Source organism: Schistocerca gregaria, chromosome 7 (assembly GCF_023897955.1).
Source record: "Schistocerca gregaria isolate iqSchGreg1 chromosome 7, iqSchGreg1.2, whole genome shotgun sequence".
Lineage (NCBI taxonomy): Eukaryota > Metazoa > Arthropoda > Insecta > Orthoptera > Acrididae > Schistocerca > Schistocerca gregaria.
Genome location: NC_064926.1, coordinates 487,244,131 through 487,263,516, shown reverse-complemented (window position 1 = coordinate 487,263,516; position 19,386 = coordinate 487,244,131). Strand labels below are relative to the sequence as shown.

At 35.9% G+C, this 19,386-nt stretch overlaps 1 protein-coding gene across 7 annotated transcripts in view; it reads left to right on the top strand.

Moving 5' to 3' along the window:
* The window catches only part of LOC126282148 (F-box/LRR-repeat protein 7-like), a 78,997-nt gene extending 63,085 nt beyond the window's left edge, over positions 1–15,912 (top strand). For 5 of the 7 annotated variants that reach the window (XM_049981653.1, XM_049981654.1, XM_049981656.1 and 2 more), the window contains exons 11-12: positions 7,257–7,484; positions 13,447–15,906. In XM_049981653.1, the coding sequence (XP_049837610.1) occupies positions 7,257–7,484; positions 13,447–13,508 (290 nt within the window). In that variant the 3' untranslated portion in view covers positions 13,509–15,906. Of the gene's footprint in view, positions 1–7,256; positions 7,485–13,446 lie in introns of all 7 variants that reach the window. The other 2 variants (XM_049981658.1, XM_049981652.1) reach the window with 2 other exon arrangements.
* The last annotated feature ends 3,474 nt before the right edge of the window (positions 15,913–19,386 follow it).

Sequence of the window (19,386 nt, the reverse complement as noted above, 5' to 3'; positions counted from 1 at the left end):
GTGGAAAGACACTCTTGGTGGAGTGGGGAGGATTTCATGAAGGATGGATCTCATTTCAGGGCAGGATTTGAGGAAGTCGTATCCCTTCTGGAGAGCCACATTCAGAGTCGGATCCAGTCCCGGAAAGTATCCTGTCACAAGTGTGGGCGCTTTTGTGGTTCTTCTGTGGGAGGTTCTGGGTTTGAGGGGATGAGGAAGTGGCTCTGGTTATTTGCTTCTGTACCAGGTCGGGAGGGTAGTTGCGGGATGTGAAAGCTGTTTTCAGGTTGTTGGTGTAATGGTTCAGAGATTCAGGACTGGAGCAGATTCGTTTGCCACGAAGACCGAAACTGTAGGGAAGCTGTTTGATATGGAATGGGTGGCAGCTGTCATAATGAAGGTACTGTTGCTTGTTGGTGGGTTTGATGTGGATGTATGTGTGAAGCTGGCCATTGGACAGATGGTCAATGTCAAGGAAAGTGGCATGGGATTTGGAGTAGGACCAGGTGAATCTGATGGAACCAAAGGAGTTTAGGTTGGAGAGGAAATTCTGGAGTTCTTCACTGTGAGTGCAGATCATGAAGATGTCATCAATAAATCTGTACCAAAATTTGGGTTGGCTGGCTTGGGTAACCAAGAAGGCTCCCTGTAAGTGTCCCATAAATAGGTTGGCATATGAGGGGGGGGGGCCATCCTGGTACCCATGGCTGTTCCCTTTAATTGTTGCTATGTCTGGCCTTCAAAAGTTGAGAATTTTTTATTTCTGGATCGGTGGATTGGAAGGAATAGTCCAGCACCATGGCCACCCTGCTTTCCAGACATTAGCCTCTTGATCTCCCCCCCTCTCCTGTCTCATATCAAGGACAGTCTTCATCACACCAGTTGCTGACGTCGACGGACTGGAGACTAGGATACAAGCTACTGTGGCAGAACACGTTAAGTCTCCTGGTGGAACTGGTTACTGCCTCGACAGTCTGAGCTACCAAGGGAGGACACGTTGAGGTTTACTAATGTAAGAGGTCTTAAAAACCTAGTAACACTAACCTGTGTAATGACATCAAATGTAAATTATTATGTCATAAGGTTATTGTGTAAAAAATTGTTATAATTAGGGTAAGAGTTTGTGCTCACTTTGTATATGAAAGCAGTTTGATGCCTTGTTAGCTGTCATGATTATGGTAGCCTAGAAATCAGCGGAATGAATTATTTAAATGGATAATTGCATCCTGAATGGGCATTTACTTACAGCCTACAAGTTCATACAGTTGTGCCACTTTTTATAAAAAGAGCTGGTTGATTACAACCATTCGTGCATTTTGTCACAGTAATCATACATGCTAGGCCCATCAGTCTTATTTTAAATTGTGTGTGATTGAAAATGATTGCATCTTTATTCACAGAAAAATAGCAGAATTTTATTAATTATTATGTTTCCTTAGATTATGGCCCACAGTAATTGTTCTTCATTTAATAAATTTTGTGAGACACGTGATAAGTCATTAGTTCTCCTTGACTTATCCTACAGTGTGACATTCCCTTCCTTTGTAACATTCTCCTGTCTATTCCTCGCTCCTCCCCAAAGATGAAACACACAGTTCACATAGCCTGGATAGTTTATTTTTTCTAATTGTCTATTTGCAGTGCTAAAATTTAGTGTTGTGAGAACAAGTAATGTAATGGCTAGCCTTTATACCATAGTTATTAGTTTCCTTCAGTGAAATTTCCTTTTAATAAAACTAGGATGATAAATTTTCAAGGATGGCAATGTTTTTGTGGCATTTTTGGCGTCATGTTAACAAAGATTTTAAATTAATGCTGATAACTGCTGCATCAAAGCACTGACCTGCCAATCTCAATGTTACAGCTCTCACATAGTAGATGGTCAGTGTGCTGTATTTTGTCTGATCTCCAGATAGGCAGTAGAAAGACATTTCAGTGTTACTTCCTGTGCATTTTTACAAGAGAAGGCCGCAGATAGTCAACTAATTCACTTCATATTTGGCAAGTTCGTTGTGTACAACAGTGAATGAAAGAATAAGACATTTTGGCTTAAACACCCTCTTCTGGTCTTTGAGAAATCTATCCCTAACCTTCTTGAACATAACATGCAGTAGACTCAACATGGAGGGGATCATCATACGTATAGGGTCCACAAATGAAAACTTTGCTAGAAATCTAAGAAGGAAACTGTAAAGACGCCACTTGTGTACCCATAAGGTAAACTGTGTTCAACAAAAGTGCCACTTGTGTAGCGATGAAGGCTTATGGCTGGGCAGCAGAGAACCTGTCCTTAGTTTCCAAATGTATTCTACAGTCTTTAATATACATTTTTCTATACCAAAGTTGGAAGGAATAGAAAGGTAAGAAGGATCCCAGATTTGTAGGATAACATGCATTGCCAGGCCCTATTTATGATGATGAAAAAGGCCCAGTCTCTTTCATTTTCAGTTGTATACAACTGATCTGCCATATGAGCAAAATTCATTGGCTCTGTGGGACCTTCCACTCGTTAGCTGAATTATAGATGGCTATTGTACACCATATTCGATGGTTTCTAGCATCATGACACTGCATTCTTGTGGTGTAAACCTGTCGTTACTTAATGCTGGGCAGAATGTCCTGATATGTAGATTCAGTGTGAAGTCCTGCCAAATAAAATCTTTGGTTGTTGATGAGCACTGCTACATATTCACCACTGCTCACAATGTAATATCTATGAACTCAATTTTGAAATGACAGAAGAGAGAGAACTAGTTATGCTTGAGTAATCTTTTTGTGCAGCGTAATCGTATGGATTGTTTCAGGATTATCACTTTATATATCTGTAGTAAACAAAATGATCAGCTGTCATGGAACTGACAACGGGACCATATGGAATTTTTAAATATGTGAAGTTCACAAATCAAATACGCCTCTCCCAAAGCAGTTCGATGCAACTCCCAAAAAATACTTGAGAAAATTGACTTTTAAGTTAAAATGTGTCCATTTTTCATAAAAAGACAATTATATGTGCTAATTAGCATATAAAAGATGAATTTTATGTTTAAATGCTGTAACAACTGGAAAAAAGTAAAATGAGCAAAATGAGACTAATCTAGTAATTACCAGTCTCATCTGCTTTATGTATTCTGGTCTTTGTGAAAATGCTCATAGAACATGTATGTTTGTTTAAAAATTTTGATTCCACTTGCAATCAAACCCATGCTCCACATACAGTGAGTAAGGAAGCGAGTGAGCACTCCTCCACAAAGCCACACTGCTCTTTGAAAACACGAACCTCATTTTAACATATTAAACATGGTTGGAAAACTTAAAAGTACATTCTCTTGAATGTATATGTACTTAATGTACAATAAATATTAAAAAAATTACAAAAACCAGGTCATCTTGTGGTCCCCATGTGAGATGGCTATTACATCTTCAAGATGTAACCTTATTTAAGCTTTCATTGCCATATATTTCACCATGGCAAACATTCTTACTACTGTTGAGATTGTAGAACTTTAAAAGTGAAAGTTGTTGAAAGCAAAAATGATAAATTATGCTCAAGAGTCTGATGTACTCATTGAAATTATGTTTGCTGAGGACATTATCAGTAGTCCTCATGATGTATGTTTGCTCACCTTTGCGTGATAGCATTGATCATAGTGTCATGACAAATGTTTTAAACACAACAAATGTTGTACACACATTGCTTATTGTGCAGAAAAATGCTTGATTGGTATTGTGAGGCAAGAAATGCAATTTGTTGAACAAATCTAGATTATGGTAGAGTTGAGAGCTTGAGGGCTGTTAAGTTTTGTGCTCAAAGCACTTGTAGATACATATTCAACATATGGGGAAAAGTTGTCAAAAGCACTCTAATTTTGACTGTTACTGGGATACATTTTTTTCACGTGTTAAATGAAGGAAGCACTTGAAAGCTTAATTCATAGGTGAACTGAAACTTCATGGCAGATAAAAACTATGTGCCGGACTGAGTCTCCAACTCGGGACCTTTGCCTTTCTCAGGCAATTGCTCTACCATCTCAGCTACCCTATCACGACTCGTGCCCTGTTCTCGCAGCTTTACTTCTGCCAGTACCTCGCCTCCTACCGAACTGTTTGCTTGAAGCCTGTCTCTAAGAAACCAGATACTATGTAGTAACTTTTACAGCCAGTTCTGTAATTTTGGTGCACCAGGAAATATTAAAAATTTAAGATAGCCTTTGATAAGCTTTTAAATAGGATGATGAATTGCACAGCCTTCCATTATCTTTTGTACCCTGATTCATGATTTACCACATGGAAGAAATTTGCTTACTAACGCCAAATGCACAACATAAGCAATATTAGAAAATTGTAAAGAAAATATATGAAACAACCCAACTGAGCTTCTGACTTCACCTTTGCCAGTTTGAAACCCTTTACAAAGAGACATTTATTGTTGATGGTTGATGATGGTGTGGTCTTCAGTCCTGAGACTGGTTTGATACAACTCTCCATGCTACTCTATCCTGTGCAAGCCTCATCATCTCCCAGTACCTACTGCAGCCTATATCCTTCTGAATCTGCTGAGTGTATTCATCTCTTGGTCTCCCTCTACGATTTTTATCCTTCACACTGCCCTCCAGTACTAAATTGGTGATCCCTTGATGCCTCATAACTGTCCTACCAACCTATCCCTTCTTCTAGTCAAGTTGTGCCACAAACTTCTCTTCTCGCCAATTCTGTTAAATACCTCCTCATTAGTTACGTGATGTACCCATCTAATCTTCAGCATTCTTCTGTAGCACTACATTTCGAAAGCTTCTATTCTCTTCTTGTCTAAACTATTTATCGTCCATGTTTCACTTCCATACATGGCTACACTCCATACAAATACTTTCAGAAATGACTTCCTGACTCTTAAATCAATACTTGATAACAAATTTCTCTTCAGAAATGCTTTCCTTCCCATTGCCAGTCTACATGTTATATCCTCTCTACTTCGACCATCATCAGTTATTTTGCTCCCCAAATAGCAAAACTTCTTTACTACTTTGTGTCTCATTTATTCATATATACAGTATTTGTACACTTTATTTTGAGCGGTCTCTCCCAATGAATTACTGCGTCAACACTTTTACTTAAACCATGCGCTAAAGTATATATTTTGAATGTAAATCAGAAAATGAAAACACAGCGCATGTTGAGTGAATTGAACAGTGAATTGTCTTTCCAAGACAGTTATTTTTATCTGTATAAAGTAGTCAAGCACTTACCATTTTGCCTTCGTTTTTCTGGAAACAATTCATTGTATTTGTGTACAGGAAACTTACCCATTAACTTAAGTGCTCTGAAACAGACATGCCCTTGGTCTTGAAGGTATGAACAGATAGTACTAGCAGCAGATGAGCAGAGGAGATGGGACATAGCAAATTACAAAAGGTACAAAAAATGCAACATCACGGGCAGAGCTCTTAACCCTCAAGTGGTCGCATCAATTTTTGTAACACAAGTGGTCGCATGGTTGACTCTGTCAACCAGCCATCGTTTTCATTCAGGATGTGGAAAGTTCTACCATATTATGCTTGCTACTGAAAAAATTTGTTTTTTTAATTAATAGAAATATAAATTTTAATTGTTGACCTTCATTATTTTTAAAGATAGTTACAAAATCTAATTAAAGAATCCTAGTTTTTCATTTAACAATACATTTCTAACACGGGATAAAGTTAAATCACATTTGACCTGCATTTATTATACAGCACATGTTACTCATACAGCATTTGTTGGATTATACTCTCTTTATTAAACATGGCTATATTGTTTCTACATAAAGTGTTTACTCATCCTGTTCCTTTACCTCATCCACAGTGCTACATGCACACTTCACACACACACACACACACACACACACACACACACACACACACACACACACACACTGCTGATTGCATACAAACATCTTACACTGGCTGCAACATTGTTTTTTCTGCTCCACACAGTGCAGTGACTCTTCTTGTTTCGAGGTTCTTGTGGTTTGTAAGGTGCCAAAAAATATTTTCAGATAATTTGGAAGCATTGAAAGGTGGGATCTTGTAACTAAATGATCTTTCATAATTTGTTGGGACAACTGTTCCAAAAATAGCCTCCTTGTTTTTTGGTTTTCTGCATTGTGTAGTGAAACAGTATTTGGGCATTGATACCTGTGTTGTTTAGTAAAGCGAACAAGAAAGCCATTATCCGCCTCCTTGTTACTTGTGCAACAGAATATTTACTGCACATTTGATCAACTGTCAGCTCCTCCTCTTGTCATGTTGTAGTCCATGATAATCTGTGGTTTATTGGTATTCTCATCAACTGTGCCTTCACTGTCAGTGGTGCTAAGCAGAACAACCAGTGTGATATCTTCGTGGTATCCAAACAGTGAACACGAAATGTTCCTGGATTTCGGAGGCAGGAATTCTGGAGGGATTTCAGTTTTATTTTCCTTCGGAGTTCCAATGCATTTGAGGTTTGTGAAAAAGTGAGACTGCCAGTGGATAACTGGTTTACCAATTACCAAAAGTAATATCCTGATTTGATCACAGCAGCTGTTCTGCCGGATGATGCACAATATGGAACAGTTTACTTGACACCTTGCGTACTTTGTTGGTTTGTTCAGTAGGTACTGAACAAATGAACATCTCCCTCTGAAAGGTATCAGCATCTCATCTACGGTCACAAACTCTCCCAAACCATAGCTTTCCTTACAGTTGGTGACAAATTTATCTAAATATGACCTGATTGCTGCTAATTTGTATCTCTCGTGTTTAGGTGTTCGTCAAATCTCGTGCTTCTGAGGAGAAATAAGAACAGTCTGTATGACATGCAAGCTCTAATGATCTTCATACCAATTCCATGTGATACTAAGTTTCTGATATGAAGATTGGTGTATTCCACAAGTGAATCAATCATATCTGCACTAACAATCCTATTGAATGCTGTCACTTCTTGTGTAATACCCTTAGCAGACCTCTTCGGACCAGGTAGCATTTTTATAATATTTTTTTGACTGCGTTTTCAGTGTTACGTGTCTTCAGAGGCACCACACATTGTCAGCTTTTACGTGAAGAGACTTCGCGTAATATATGTACATGTAATAAAGTTGAATAAAATGTGTTGATTTTCTGTTGGGGAAAAATGAATTGCAAATTTGATGCTAAATGTGCCCTTAATATGTGTACCAAAGCCTGGTTTTGTTGTTATTGAAAGTAAGGTTAATTTTGTTGCTTACTTAAAAAATCAAATTATATTTCATTGCTGTTTTGTAGGAACTTCTGTATCAGAAGGCTCACTCCAGCCTCCAAGCTCCGTGGCCTTGAGTTTCCACAACTACTGCACAGACCACCTTAGGCCTGATTTTGTAGACGATTATCTTCTCCCTATGTTTGAAGACTACAGTGATGATGATTTCATCGACTCTGACAATGAGTATGACTTCGGTAGTGGTATTGATGAATATGATAGTGACATGTCTGATTCATATGATGCATTTGAAGGTATGTTATATGCACAATTTCTGATGTAATCGCTATCAATGTTGAACTAGTTAAATATTGTGCTGAAGAGGTGTTTTAATATTGTGCCTGTTTTTTTGGACACTGGTATCTGTTATTTGTGAGTGCTGAATGTTTTGTGTGCGGGACTGTTGTGAAGTTCGTAGCAGAATTTGGTTTGTAACTTATATTTAATTTTTATTTATGTGGCATTTCGCAGAAGTTTGATTCCATCACTCCTTTCTCATTTACCCCTCTTGTTTTGAGAACATATTTCTTCAGCATGAGGAAACTGTCTTGTAGCTGAATTGTTAAGCTACAAGGAGTTAAATACTTTTTTTTTAGAATTACAAAGAACAAACAGATTGATAGAGCCCACAGCTTATCTGTGATAGTAACAGTTTTTGAAAAAAATGATATTTTTGTAACAGTTTAAGCTTTTTGCTTGTATGTAAATATGAAATATAACTGAATGTGAAATGTGTAAAATACATATTTGGTAATATACAAATGGACTCCTTTACGTAAACACTATAGCTAATTATTCCAAAAACTTTTACAGTCTGTTTTTACTCGTTTGGGCTAGCCTCAGACACTTTTTATTCCACATGTAATAACTTTGAATAAATATCTGTTAAAATTGTTTTGTTAAATTTTACTCCTCTAAGACAAATATTTGTTACCTTGCATTTTTAATTTTTTCATATGGCACCTGTAGCATGGACATCTTTTGTATGACAACATGTTCCATATTAGATATTATTTTAAAGCTCTTAAATATACAAACTTGGTTTGTATAACTATATTCATAGAACACAGCAGATGCAAAATTCAACCTTTATTGGTCATGCCCATCATTATTGGGGACCAGTAGTTCATAGATTGTGAAAATAATTAAAACAAAGTTTTGGCTGTTGCTCGTGAAACACGCCTTTGTTATATCTGTACGGGGCAGCACACGTGGTGCCCTACTTTCCGTTCTGTTTCTCCATTTATGGATGATGGGTGTTTTGTAATGGAACTTCCCTGATTTCTGATAACTGATTATGCTGAAGCTTTAGATGTGAACATAATATTTATCATTCATTTCAAATTCTTTTTTTACCCGTTCTTGCTTAATATTTTGTCTTGCATGTCAAAAACAAGTAATATGAAAATTTCCATGTGTGAAGCTGAAAGAGACTGTAGATATCTAAAACATTAGTTCTTGGAGCCATTTAGCTCTGTTTTCGTATTTAAAAAGCTGGGCACAAATTAAATTTTTGACTGTGTAGATGTTAATGTCTGCAATAGAATAACTGGGATTTCACAAACTCCTGCTCTTCCACAGCTAAGTAAATATTGTTTTTGGTCCCATGAAAGGAAGTACAAGAGGAAGGGAAGATATTTCAGAAAAGGAACACAAAAAAGGAAACCAAAAATTGATAGGAGAGGTAGCTGGCAAATGAAATTTGGAGGCCAGATTCTGTATGTACATGACATAAGTCAGAAAATGACAGGGCACAATAATTTTACTTCTGCATTAATCAGGAGAATAGTAATACATGTGTTGGCTTCTTGTGATAGAAAATGCTGGGTTTGGTACGCGCTCTACTGCATTAAATGTAAAATATACATATTTTAAATTTGCGTGTCTGATCTGATTTGTTCTGTTAGGCAACATGACATGCTTATAGTTATGTAAACCTTTTTAGTGCACAGATAAAATGACAGCAGTGATTTATTTATTACTAGTTTTGCTCATCTGACATGAGCACCTTTAAATATTTATTACTCAAATGGTAACACATTAGTGTACACTTTTGCTTAGTGCAGTTGTGTTGACAGTGGTGCTTAGAGCTTTAAACTTTGTGTGTTGCCAACAGGGCAAAAATAATAGTAAATAAAATTACTTGTGGCAGTTCATCTGTATATAAATTACAATGATCACTTAGACTTCTGCAAACAATGTTTGTCCTTGATAAGTAAACATTCTTCTTGAACTTGATTATTACATATTCTGACTTTTGCAGTGCATTTACTTACCCCAAACCCGCTGTGTCAAAGGCAGTTATAATTGAGAGTTTTACCCATGGAGACAACACGCATTTGGTATCTTGATATTAAACTTAGGCACACCTGAAGTAACATCTGCCCATAGGTTTATCTTCTCTGACTGTTTAGAAATCAAGACATTGGAAGAAATTAAATAATTTTGATTTTTGGAGCTGATGCACTAAAAATTGGTGTGCTGCTGCTTCTACTTTCCCAGTTACAGTGATCAAAGAGGAAATGTTTCATCCTAAGACAAATCATTTATTCCTGTACATGAATTAAACATAACATATTCATTGCAGATCGTGGAGTTTTCTGGAAGGTTCTGTGTTTGAGTGCTTCAGAGCAGTGGGGCTGGCGGTAATAAGTTATGCTCCACCATAAACATGGCATGAATATTCCAACCCTGGAGCTCGTAGTATGTGTGTGTGAAATGTATCTTAAATACTGTGGTTAGTATTGAACAGCTACTGAGAAATACACATTAGCGAGTCAAAAAACTTACTTGATCGTGGGCTGCAATAAAATACAAGCTGTCAAATAGAAATTTTTCACAATTTCTCATCTTTTCCAATTAAGATAGGCTGAAAACAGTTGGAATCCCTTTCTCTGATCATTGTCTAAGCTGTCCTACCAACTGTATGGGTTTTGCAGGTGACAGATTGCCAGAGTAACCTTAAAAAATAATAATAATAATAAAACTGATGGTTGGTGTATGTCATTTTCTTAATGTTGTTAGTTGTTACCTTATGAGGTCCCTAGTTGGTTTTTTAAGTTGAGATCAGTATTTTGATTATGCCTACACAATGTGGTTGAATAAAAAATTATATTAATGTAAATAAGTACACTGGATTTTGTTCTGTAGAGGTCAATATTCAGTAATGGTTGCTGGTTGGGCACCTTGATATTCAGTTGGTAGTTAGGATATGATGAAGCATTGAAGCCCTTTCACAGAATTAAGAAATTAGTAAAGTGTTTTCATAGTTCAGGTATTGGTCATGTATGTTATGTCAGTGTTGAGAAGTTTGTGTGATGTAAATAATTCCCAAAAGTTGTAGCCCTGTAGTGACATGGAAAATCGGCTCACAGTGTGAGCATAAAATTTGAGACATTTTTGGTTGCATGGATATTGTGTTGAGACTTCGTCACATGTAAAGACAATACATATTACAGAAGGGTTGATCTGAAGATGATACTTACTAATTGAAAAGTTAGAATATGAAGAGATTGAACATCCAGGCTAGATGTTATGTAGGTATCTGGGATAAATATCTTCTCATAATTTCTGGGTGAGAATGTTCTGGTCTTTATTGTTTAGTGTAGATAAAATAAGCTTTCTTTGTCCTGTTAAACATGTTTTATTGCATTGTCATTCTTAAAATACTTAAAATATTAAAGTGCAGTGTTGTATGAATCCTTTGGTGAATTTTTTTTCAATGTATCTTTGTGTTCAGAGATTTTGGTTCAAAGTGTGTTTTCTGTCATTAAATTACAATATGTAATGATTCAAACCCTATTCAGTGTGTGTGATGCTATTGTTTTGATTTGGAATGAGAGCAGAGAAAAGGAAACCAATTTAAAAACAAAAATAACAAGCTCCACCGTTAAATATATGCAGGTTTTGTAGAGTTAGTTTTGCCATAATGAAAAATTTAGTATTATGGTCTGCATGTTAAGTTTCATGTATTGGTGAATGTCTAATATTTGACTGTTGATAAACTGTAATACATATCTGTAAATTAAACGAGAAATAACTATAGATAGCAGAAATTCTGCTTAGCAGATGGCAGCTGCCGCAGGCTTAAAGGTGGTGTACACAAGCTTTCAGAGCTGCTAAAGTGAAGAACAGCTGGAAGGTCAGTCAGTGTTGGCTGCACAGAACCATGCGGAAGTGTACCACACGAGTGATATCTAATCGCACATCAGTGACACTTTTGTCTTTGTTCATTCTGTATTTGTAAAACTTACTGTTCAGTCATAATGTTATGTGCTGAGTGATTATTTTGCACTCACAGCATTCATTATGAGTGATGGTAAGCGATCACTCAGTGCTGCACAAACAAGTGAAGAGGAACAGTGCTTCATGTGTATCAGTACTTTAAGACAGTCTTCTGTTGAATCCACACCGCCACAAGATATCACACCAGTGACAGCAGACAGCTGAATTGTATGGTATTAGTTTCAGAACCATTCAGAGAATATGTAGTGAAGTAAGATGTCTATACAATCCTGCAACTCGGCTGTCTTTAAGTCACCAGGCAAGCAATTCAACCACAAAAAAGAATTAAGTAACACAGATGATTCTGCAAAAAAAAAAATTACAGAGCATAGTATTTGGCATGTATGTCAAAATCATCAGTCAAACTTGTGCAAGGGATATGTGCCAGAAGATGAGTGATAGGTACATGGTGAATTAAAAGTTCCTGTTGGTAAGGTTAATTGAATTACAGTGCTTCATGTCTGATCAGCAGAAACAGATTTTGTTCACCCTAATTTTTATGGTGTCAGAGGTTAAGAACTCTGAAGAAAACTATTCAGAATTGGACAGTGTCTTCAAATGGTGGTGTAAAGAAAAATATCCCTTTGCATTCAGTTATTGTGAGGATAATGCATCCACCCATGCAAGTGAACGAAGCTCCAACTATGAATTCCAAAAGGCAGATACTATTGCTTGCTTGTCATCTAATGCAATGCCTTATAGTTAGTCGCATACCAGGGCAGAATTGCTGGTTCGTGTCAATGCAATAAGTGTGCATACAGTGTTTGACATACGAAATTGTAGAGCAGCATTGAAATGGCTCTGTTAGATTACCCCCGATACAATTGCCATTACAACCCAGTCTAGCTGGTATGGGCTCAGGTAATAACATACATAGTGGAAAACAATAATGAGGAATACGCAGCACCTTAACATTTGCATGGGCAGCTTGCATAAGACAAGCAGAAAACTGCAGGGTGAAGATTACTGCAGAGAAATTAGCAGGAATGTTATGGAACATTTCGTTACAAATCTTGCTGAAAGTCTGACATCTATCTAAGACAGCAAAAACTATGGTGTGGATTTCTTACTGTGAAGTATGTAAGAATTAATTACTGCTGCATATGACATTTGTATGACTGTCCCGCAGCTGCATTAAAAATTAATAGCTAAAGTATTCATCTTTGGTTTCATAATAATGCAGATTCCTTCACAAAAAATATTTCATTCAATTAAATACATATGTCATAATGTTGTAGCAGGTTGCACAATGAAATCCATTAAACAATTATTTTTGATATCCTTAGCCACACGTTTTTAAAGCTAAAATAAATGCTTTAAATATATTAAATCTCTGTGGATGCTGTGCTGCTTTCATATTTCTAAGAATTCTGTTCATTGTGGAACAATGTGTACAGCACAGTGTCAGCTATCATGGTGCCTAAACTGACAGAAGAATATTGGAGCAAGTTCCTCTCTTTGCAGAATGCACAATACACCTATCTTTACAGCTGCCCACCACTTTAGTGATTTGAGTAAAAAGTACTTTTCTCAAGAACTAAAAAATTTCAGTGTATTGAAAGGGACAGGATACATAGGTATTTTTGTCTGCTTTTTGAGGGTAGTATTTGGCTCACTTTTGTGCCTGCGTTATGCAATCTGTTAAGTAGAACTTAATATTACATTATATGTGCATAATCAGTCCATCTTTTTAGCAGGTAACACATTACATTCTGATATGTTGAAATGTGTGTGGTACAAGAATAGTAGTGAAATAGAGGTAAAATTCTGGAGGAGTATGATGGAATAAAGTTAGCTTTAAAGGGTTTTTAAAGCTTTTTGGATATGTGGTGATTTTTTTAGAGTGGGGACAACAGTATGTGTAAGGTAGCCTTGTATGTGCTATAATGATTGAAGGCCTATAACTTACAGAGTTTTCTGTTTTTGTTGCAGATAATAATTTATATCCAGAACTGTTTGGTGATACATTTCTTCTCTATCATTATTTATACTGAAACACTGAGGGTAAAGTGTTTAGAAAGGTGTTTCTTGCCATCCAGATAAGAAAAGTTTTCTGTTGTATAATGTAAATTAAAAAAAAAATTGAGGTTGTCAGCAGTTGGCCATTGCTTAGTATTTCATATGGTCACATTTTATATTTGAAAATTGACATGGCAGTTATAAAACAATCTTCCATTCTGATAAGTGTTTTGTTGTGGTCTGTTTTGTTTTTGGTAGCTTTCTTTTAAAACTAAATAAATTTTGTGCAGCTATTTAGATCAAAGTTTCCAGTGATACTTTGTAACCACTGACATTTTTAAAGTTCAAAATTGGGTCCCATTCAAAAATACTTCCTGTTCAAATATTTAAATGTATGATTCATGTGCTGGTCATAAGCAAGTATTGGTTTTATGTACTTCCTGTAATCTCCATTGGAGTCAAATCAGCAAATTTAATATTGTATGCAGTGAAAGGAAAATTTTGTTCTGAGTGTAGCAGAAAGTATACTGAAAAATAAATTTTCACTTCGTGGCAACAAAGTAATAAAGGATGAAACTTTCCTAATGATCAGAAGAACGTTGTATTATGTGCACTCATCATGGTACACAACTTCTTGAGTTTTCCCATGTAGGGAAGGGTGTGCAACAGTTTCCTCATTTGCATTGTATATATGGTTGATGATATCAATGATTATAAACTCAAGATACTCCAGTCCAGAAACTGATAGTTTGTTCAGTATGAAATTGGTGAATTGTCCATTTCTGGATGATAGGTCTCTTCATTTGGAGGGAGTGAAAGCTTTCTCACAATTCTAATGTAGGGGATGTTATCATTTAACATACAATTTTGGTAAATAAGAATTTAAATGAAATGAAATGTCGTGTGGCTATGGCCTCCCATTGGGTAGACCGTTCGCCTGGTGCAGATCTTTAGAGTTGACGCCACTTCGGCGATCTGCATGTCGATGGGGATGAAATGATGATGATTAGGACAACACAACACAACACCCAGTCCCTGAGCAGAGAAAATCCCTGACCCAGCCAGGAATTGAATCCGGGACCTTAGGATTGACAGTCTGTCATACTGACCACTGACTATTACAATAATGGAACTAATGCAGCTACAGATAGAAAAAAAACTGGCACCCACAGGACGGCACACAACATACAGACAGTGACTGGCAACGGGGGGAAAAGGTAACAGGAAAGTGTCTCATGGCCCCAGCTTGAGAGATAAGTGTACAATGAAAGATGAAAAAAGAGAACTTCAACAGAAGACATTTAAAAACATATGAAGTAGTCAAAGATCCAATGTGAAAATGAAATTCGTAATAAACATTGTGATAGAAGCTTCAGTAGTCAGTCTAGTCATTATTCCTGGTTTATCAGCTGCCTTCTCTAACAGATAGAATCCAGGTTTCCAAGTCTCAACTGTTAAGTGTTTTATTATTCTTTTTCCTTTTGTTTTGTTGGCACTCCTGTGGTTTTTAAGAGAACTACATAATGTAGTTTTTTCTTACTATTGCCTTTTATTTAGAAGATAAAGAAACACACTGGTTCAGAGGACGCATAATTACTTTTTTAGTGAGTGTGTTTACCGTATTGAGTGCACAATTTTTTGTAATGAAATAACATTTTGGAAAGTTTCATGAAATTAATGTTCGCAGTTTTGTGAAACTGCATCATCTTTGGAAGACACTTGTGTAGTTAGTGAGAAGTTTTATTACATTCATTATATAAAACTTGCTGTAAAATACAGTCAGGCTGAAATTTATAGAATTGATATTTTTGTCAGTAAGTTGATGTAGGTTGAACCTCTAGTGACCACTCTAACAACATTTTTATTTTTATGAGAAATTTAAGACAGTTGTGTTTTTAATGGTTATCTTTTAACTGATAGAGGTAGATGAGTACATGAGTATTGGTTTAACTTTCCAACTTGGTTGAATATATGCTGGATGTATAGTTAAAATTTTGTTTGCTTGATAAATGTCTTGTGGTATTAACTAATTAATAGCTTTCTATACTGCATGACTGTCACACATTAACAATTTCCTTGTGCAAACTGCGGTCTTTAGATTAGGAATTCAACTGGAAAAAAAGAGGAAGGCAGCATTCTGTGAAATGCCTGTTGGTGGTGTTGATTTCACTGAATGTTTTTAAGAATATCATGTTTGATGTGGTGTAGTAAACTGCAAAGTAGCTATTAAAATTTTGTGGCATGAAGCAAGATATGTTGCATGTTGTCATAGTGGCTGTTACACCTAACAGTAAGCGGTCGCTTCATAAAGTTTGGCTTCTTTAGATAAGTAAATGTGACCCATTGTGGCCTGCAGTGTCTGCTCATATTTCCCAGTAATCAAGTTTCCTGAAACCTGTAAGAAATTATTTACCTTTTCATTAAAAAGTAATTGAGTGTATTGTATACTTTTCTTAAATTACAGCACCATTTATATTTTTTCAGATAAGTGTCTGCAGCAAGCAACTGGCCTACTCCGTGCCCTTGTCATTCTCCTGTCCAGTGTGTATCCGACTACTGGACGGAGATATGATAAGGTCTTGGGATAGGCGAAGTCAACTGTAAACCAGCAGTCAGCTTATAATTTCAGTGTAACAATGGAACTGATCTTAGTAATTTTTTAGGTTAACATTAACTTTTTATCTCATTCAGTCTGTAAACTGTATTCTAGCAGGATTCTATGCCAGTTAACTTAATAAATACAGTTTGTTGTTATGACTTTTGCTCCATTTGATTAAATAATTAACACAATTCCTTCCCTCACTTCCCTGGAGAACCTTTCTGTTCTACTTAAGTTTAGTCACGTAGCCTAAATAAAAACATAAACTTAATATACAGTAAGACATTTTCAAGCTTGAATTTGAATTCATGTTAATATGTCTGTTGACCATTGTATGTTTGTACTGAATAGTCTTAAGCTACATCTACACTAAGCAGATGTGGATTGGCAAATCCTGATAATCATGCCAATATTTTATTCATATTCAAATGTCGAGTAAATTGATTTTGTAACAGGTCGGAAAGTGCTGGTGACAGTTTCATTACCTTGATACATTACAAATTGATCTTGACAAGTAATTTTGAATCTCCTTATTATAGTGGTCACTTAAATTTTTTATGAACTGTCTGATCAAATTTTGCAGCTAAAATAACTTTATTGGGTCTGACAAATGCACAGTGTAATCCAGTGATCATGTTTTGACTGTAACTGGATGATCATATTAATGCCATGCAGAGATTGGCATTTGAAACTTTTGAGGAAATGTGTATCTGTTACACCATGAACAGAATGTAGTTAGCAAATATTTAATCTGTACTGGCCTAAAAGATTGACAGATAAGTTGTGTAACTTGTCTCCTACAATAGGAAACTATTAAGTTATTGATTTTGTTTAATTTTTTAACATAAAGTATGTCATCTGTAGTAGTGATGGAACAGATTATACTAGTGAAATCCCTTAGCACATACGGCACATTAAGAAGCAATGTTAATTATGCTAAGCAGAGAGAATTTTGTGATGAGTTAAGTTTCCTTACTGGATCACCCATTCCTTACTCCTACAATTTTGTTCATATAGTCTGGCTTATTTTCAATATAATTTCTTCTTGTATTGTAAACTTCAGTAATAAAGAGTGAATGTAGTGTTTGTTTCTTTTTCCACATTGCAAATGAACTGTCTGCTGAGAAACAGCTTTTAAAATGTTGTAAAATGTAGCTCAGCATTTTTAATATGTGCAAGTGGAACTACAGTATGTGGAGGAGATGGGAGTGACCAGTTTTTTAATGTATTTTTTGCCATTGCACTGCTGCAGAAAAATCTTTTGTTGCTACGGTAGGTACTTCATATTCTGCAAACAGTCTTCTTTTCTTTGAACCGGATAATTTACTGATAACATTTAATGAAGAGTTGGTCATTTTTCTTCATTGTGTACTGACTGACAAGACAACAAATAGGCCATTAAAAATTGATCCCCAATATAAAATATCCCATGAATAAAATATTAAAAATCAACATAACATTGTATACCAGGTTTCCCTCACAAGAGTTGTAAGGCATGTTTGGTACCACTCTATCTAAAGGACAAATCATTCTGTTTGTAACAGGAAACACTGATGCTTTCCCTTGACACAGGGTGTCACACGGGACATGATTACCAGTTTTTTTCTGTTGGACTGATTCCAACTACACATTGCAAAGACAAAATTGCTACAATTGTCTGCTGAAACACCAGGAAAAATGCACCTGGTACATTTTAAGAGGGACACACTATAAGTTCTAAAAATCTGTAAACTAGCATGAAAAGCTTCATTACATAAGGCTTTGTACTTAGATCAATAATACAGTTTAGTTGATTTGAGAAATAACTGGATGGAAATTTTAGGTAAGTGCTATTTTGTGAGTGCTGGATATGCAGAATGCTTATTTAAGTAGTCTTTCTGTTCTTTCAATACAGTGTAGAAGGTTAGGAAAGATGAGCATTAACGGCAGTGCACAGTGTATAAAGATGTAAGATTTATTGATATTCTTCCACACTTGTCATTACAATTTAGTAAGGGCACTATAGACCTTACTTTATTATTATTTATCACCACCATCATTAATATGTAATGTTTGTTCTTTGAACTACTGGTAGGAGAAACAGCACTGGAAAGTGAGTGATGAAACATTTAATAGCAGCCACCAGCGTATTGCTTCTTTTGAGTAGAAATAGTCATTGTGGGTTAAGAAGATGAAACCTGAGGAACTAGATGTAAGTAAAATTTTCAGTTTGTTCAAGGAGGCTTACCCAAAACTTATGGCATGTTATGAAAAATATACAGTTAATACAAAATTCAATATTTCCTCTGGGTATCACTGCACAGATATATGTAACACCTGAATATACAGGAAAAATGAAATACCTGGAAATGGAAAAATGAAAATTAACAGACCCAACAGAAATTAGAAGTATTGAGACTAAAGTGAAGAATTTGCAAACTTTAAATCATTTCCACAAATTGCAAACACATTTTGTGAAAGGAAGAAAAAAGCTGAGGAAAGCCAAAAGGGCATGGAAAGGAAAACCATATGTATGGATTACTATAACTAATGCTGTGTACTATAGACAGCAATTATCTATGTATGCTATAAATGTCTGCTGTTTATCAAATGCAGAGTATATTTTCGCTTTCTTGAACGTGTTGGCAAAAAGTGGCAACATCTGTTCATTCATACATTTTGTTTAAATTATCTTGACATAGCTGTGACAAATCTTGATATATTTTGTGAGTAATGTTCTGCCCAAAATAATACACAATTCTCAGTTTTTGCCCAATTTGGTTTCAGTAGAGAGAAAATTTGACACTGTAAAATAACATTTCCAATAAGAAGACATTCTTATTTGGAATGTGATAAAAGCATGGGGCTTATAAACCAGAAAGCTCAAACAGAAGTTCCTGAATATTGTATGGAGGTGTTTGCAGCAGCTTGGTCCAAGTGTTCACCAGTTACAGTTGTTGAAGCTACATCTGAAACCTTTTGCCAGTGAGCAGCATTCCTGACTACTTTCTACAAGTAGAAGTGTCATTTGTGCAGGTCCAGTTAGAGAACTAGCTGTAGATGGAACTCGCCCAAGGCTTGTCAGGTTCCGGATGACTTATGATGGAGCATGTGAGATTGAAGCTCCGAAATCTGCTCATCCAGTTGAAGACTCCAGCAGACTAAAATTTGATTTGCCCGTGTCTTCTTATACTGATAAGATTGTGCAATAAGCTTCAAATCTTATATTTGTTTACTACAATATAGTTTGATTCTTTATATTTTCTGACCTACCCATCTGCCCTGAGAAATGCACTATTTACAGGTTTTGAAAAATTTCTCAGAAGCCCAAGAAA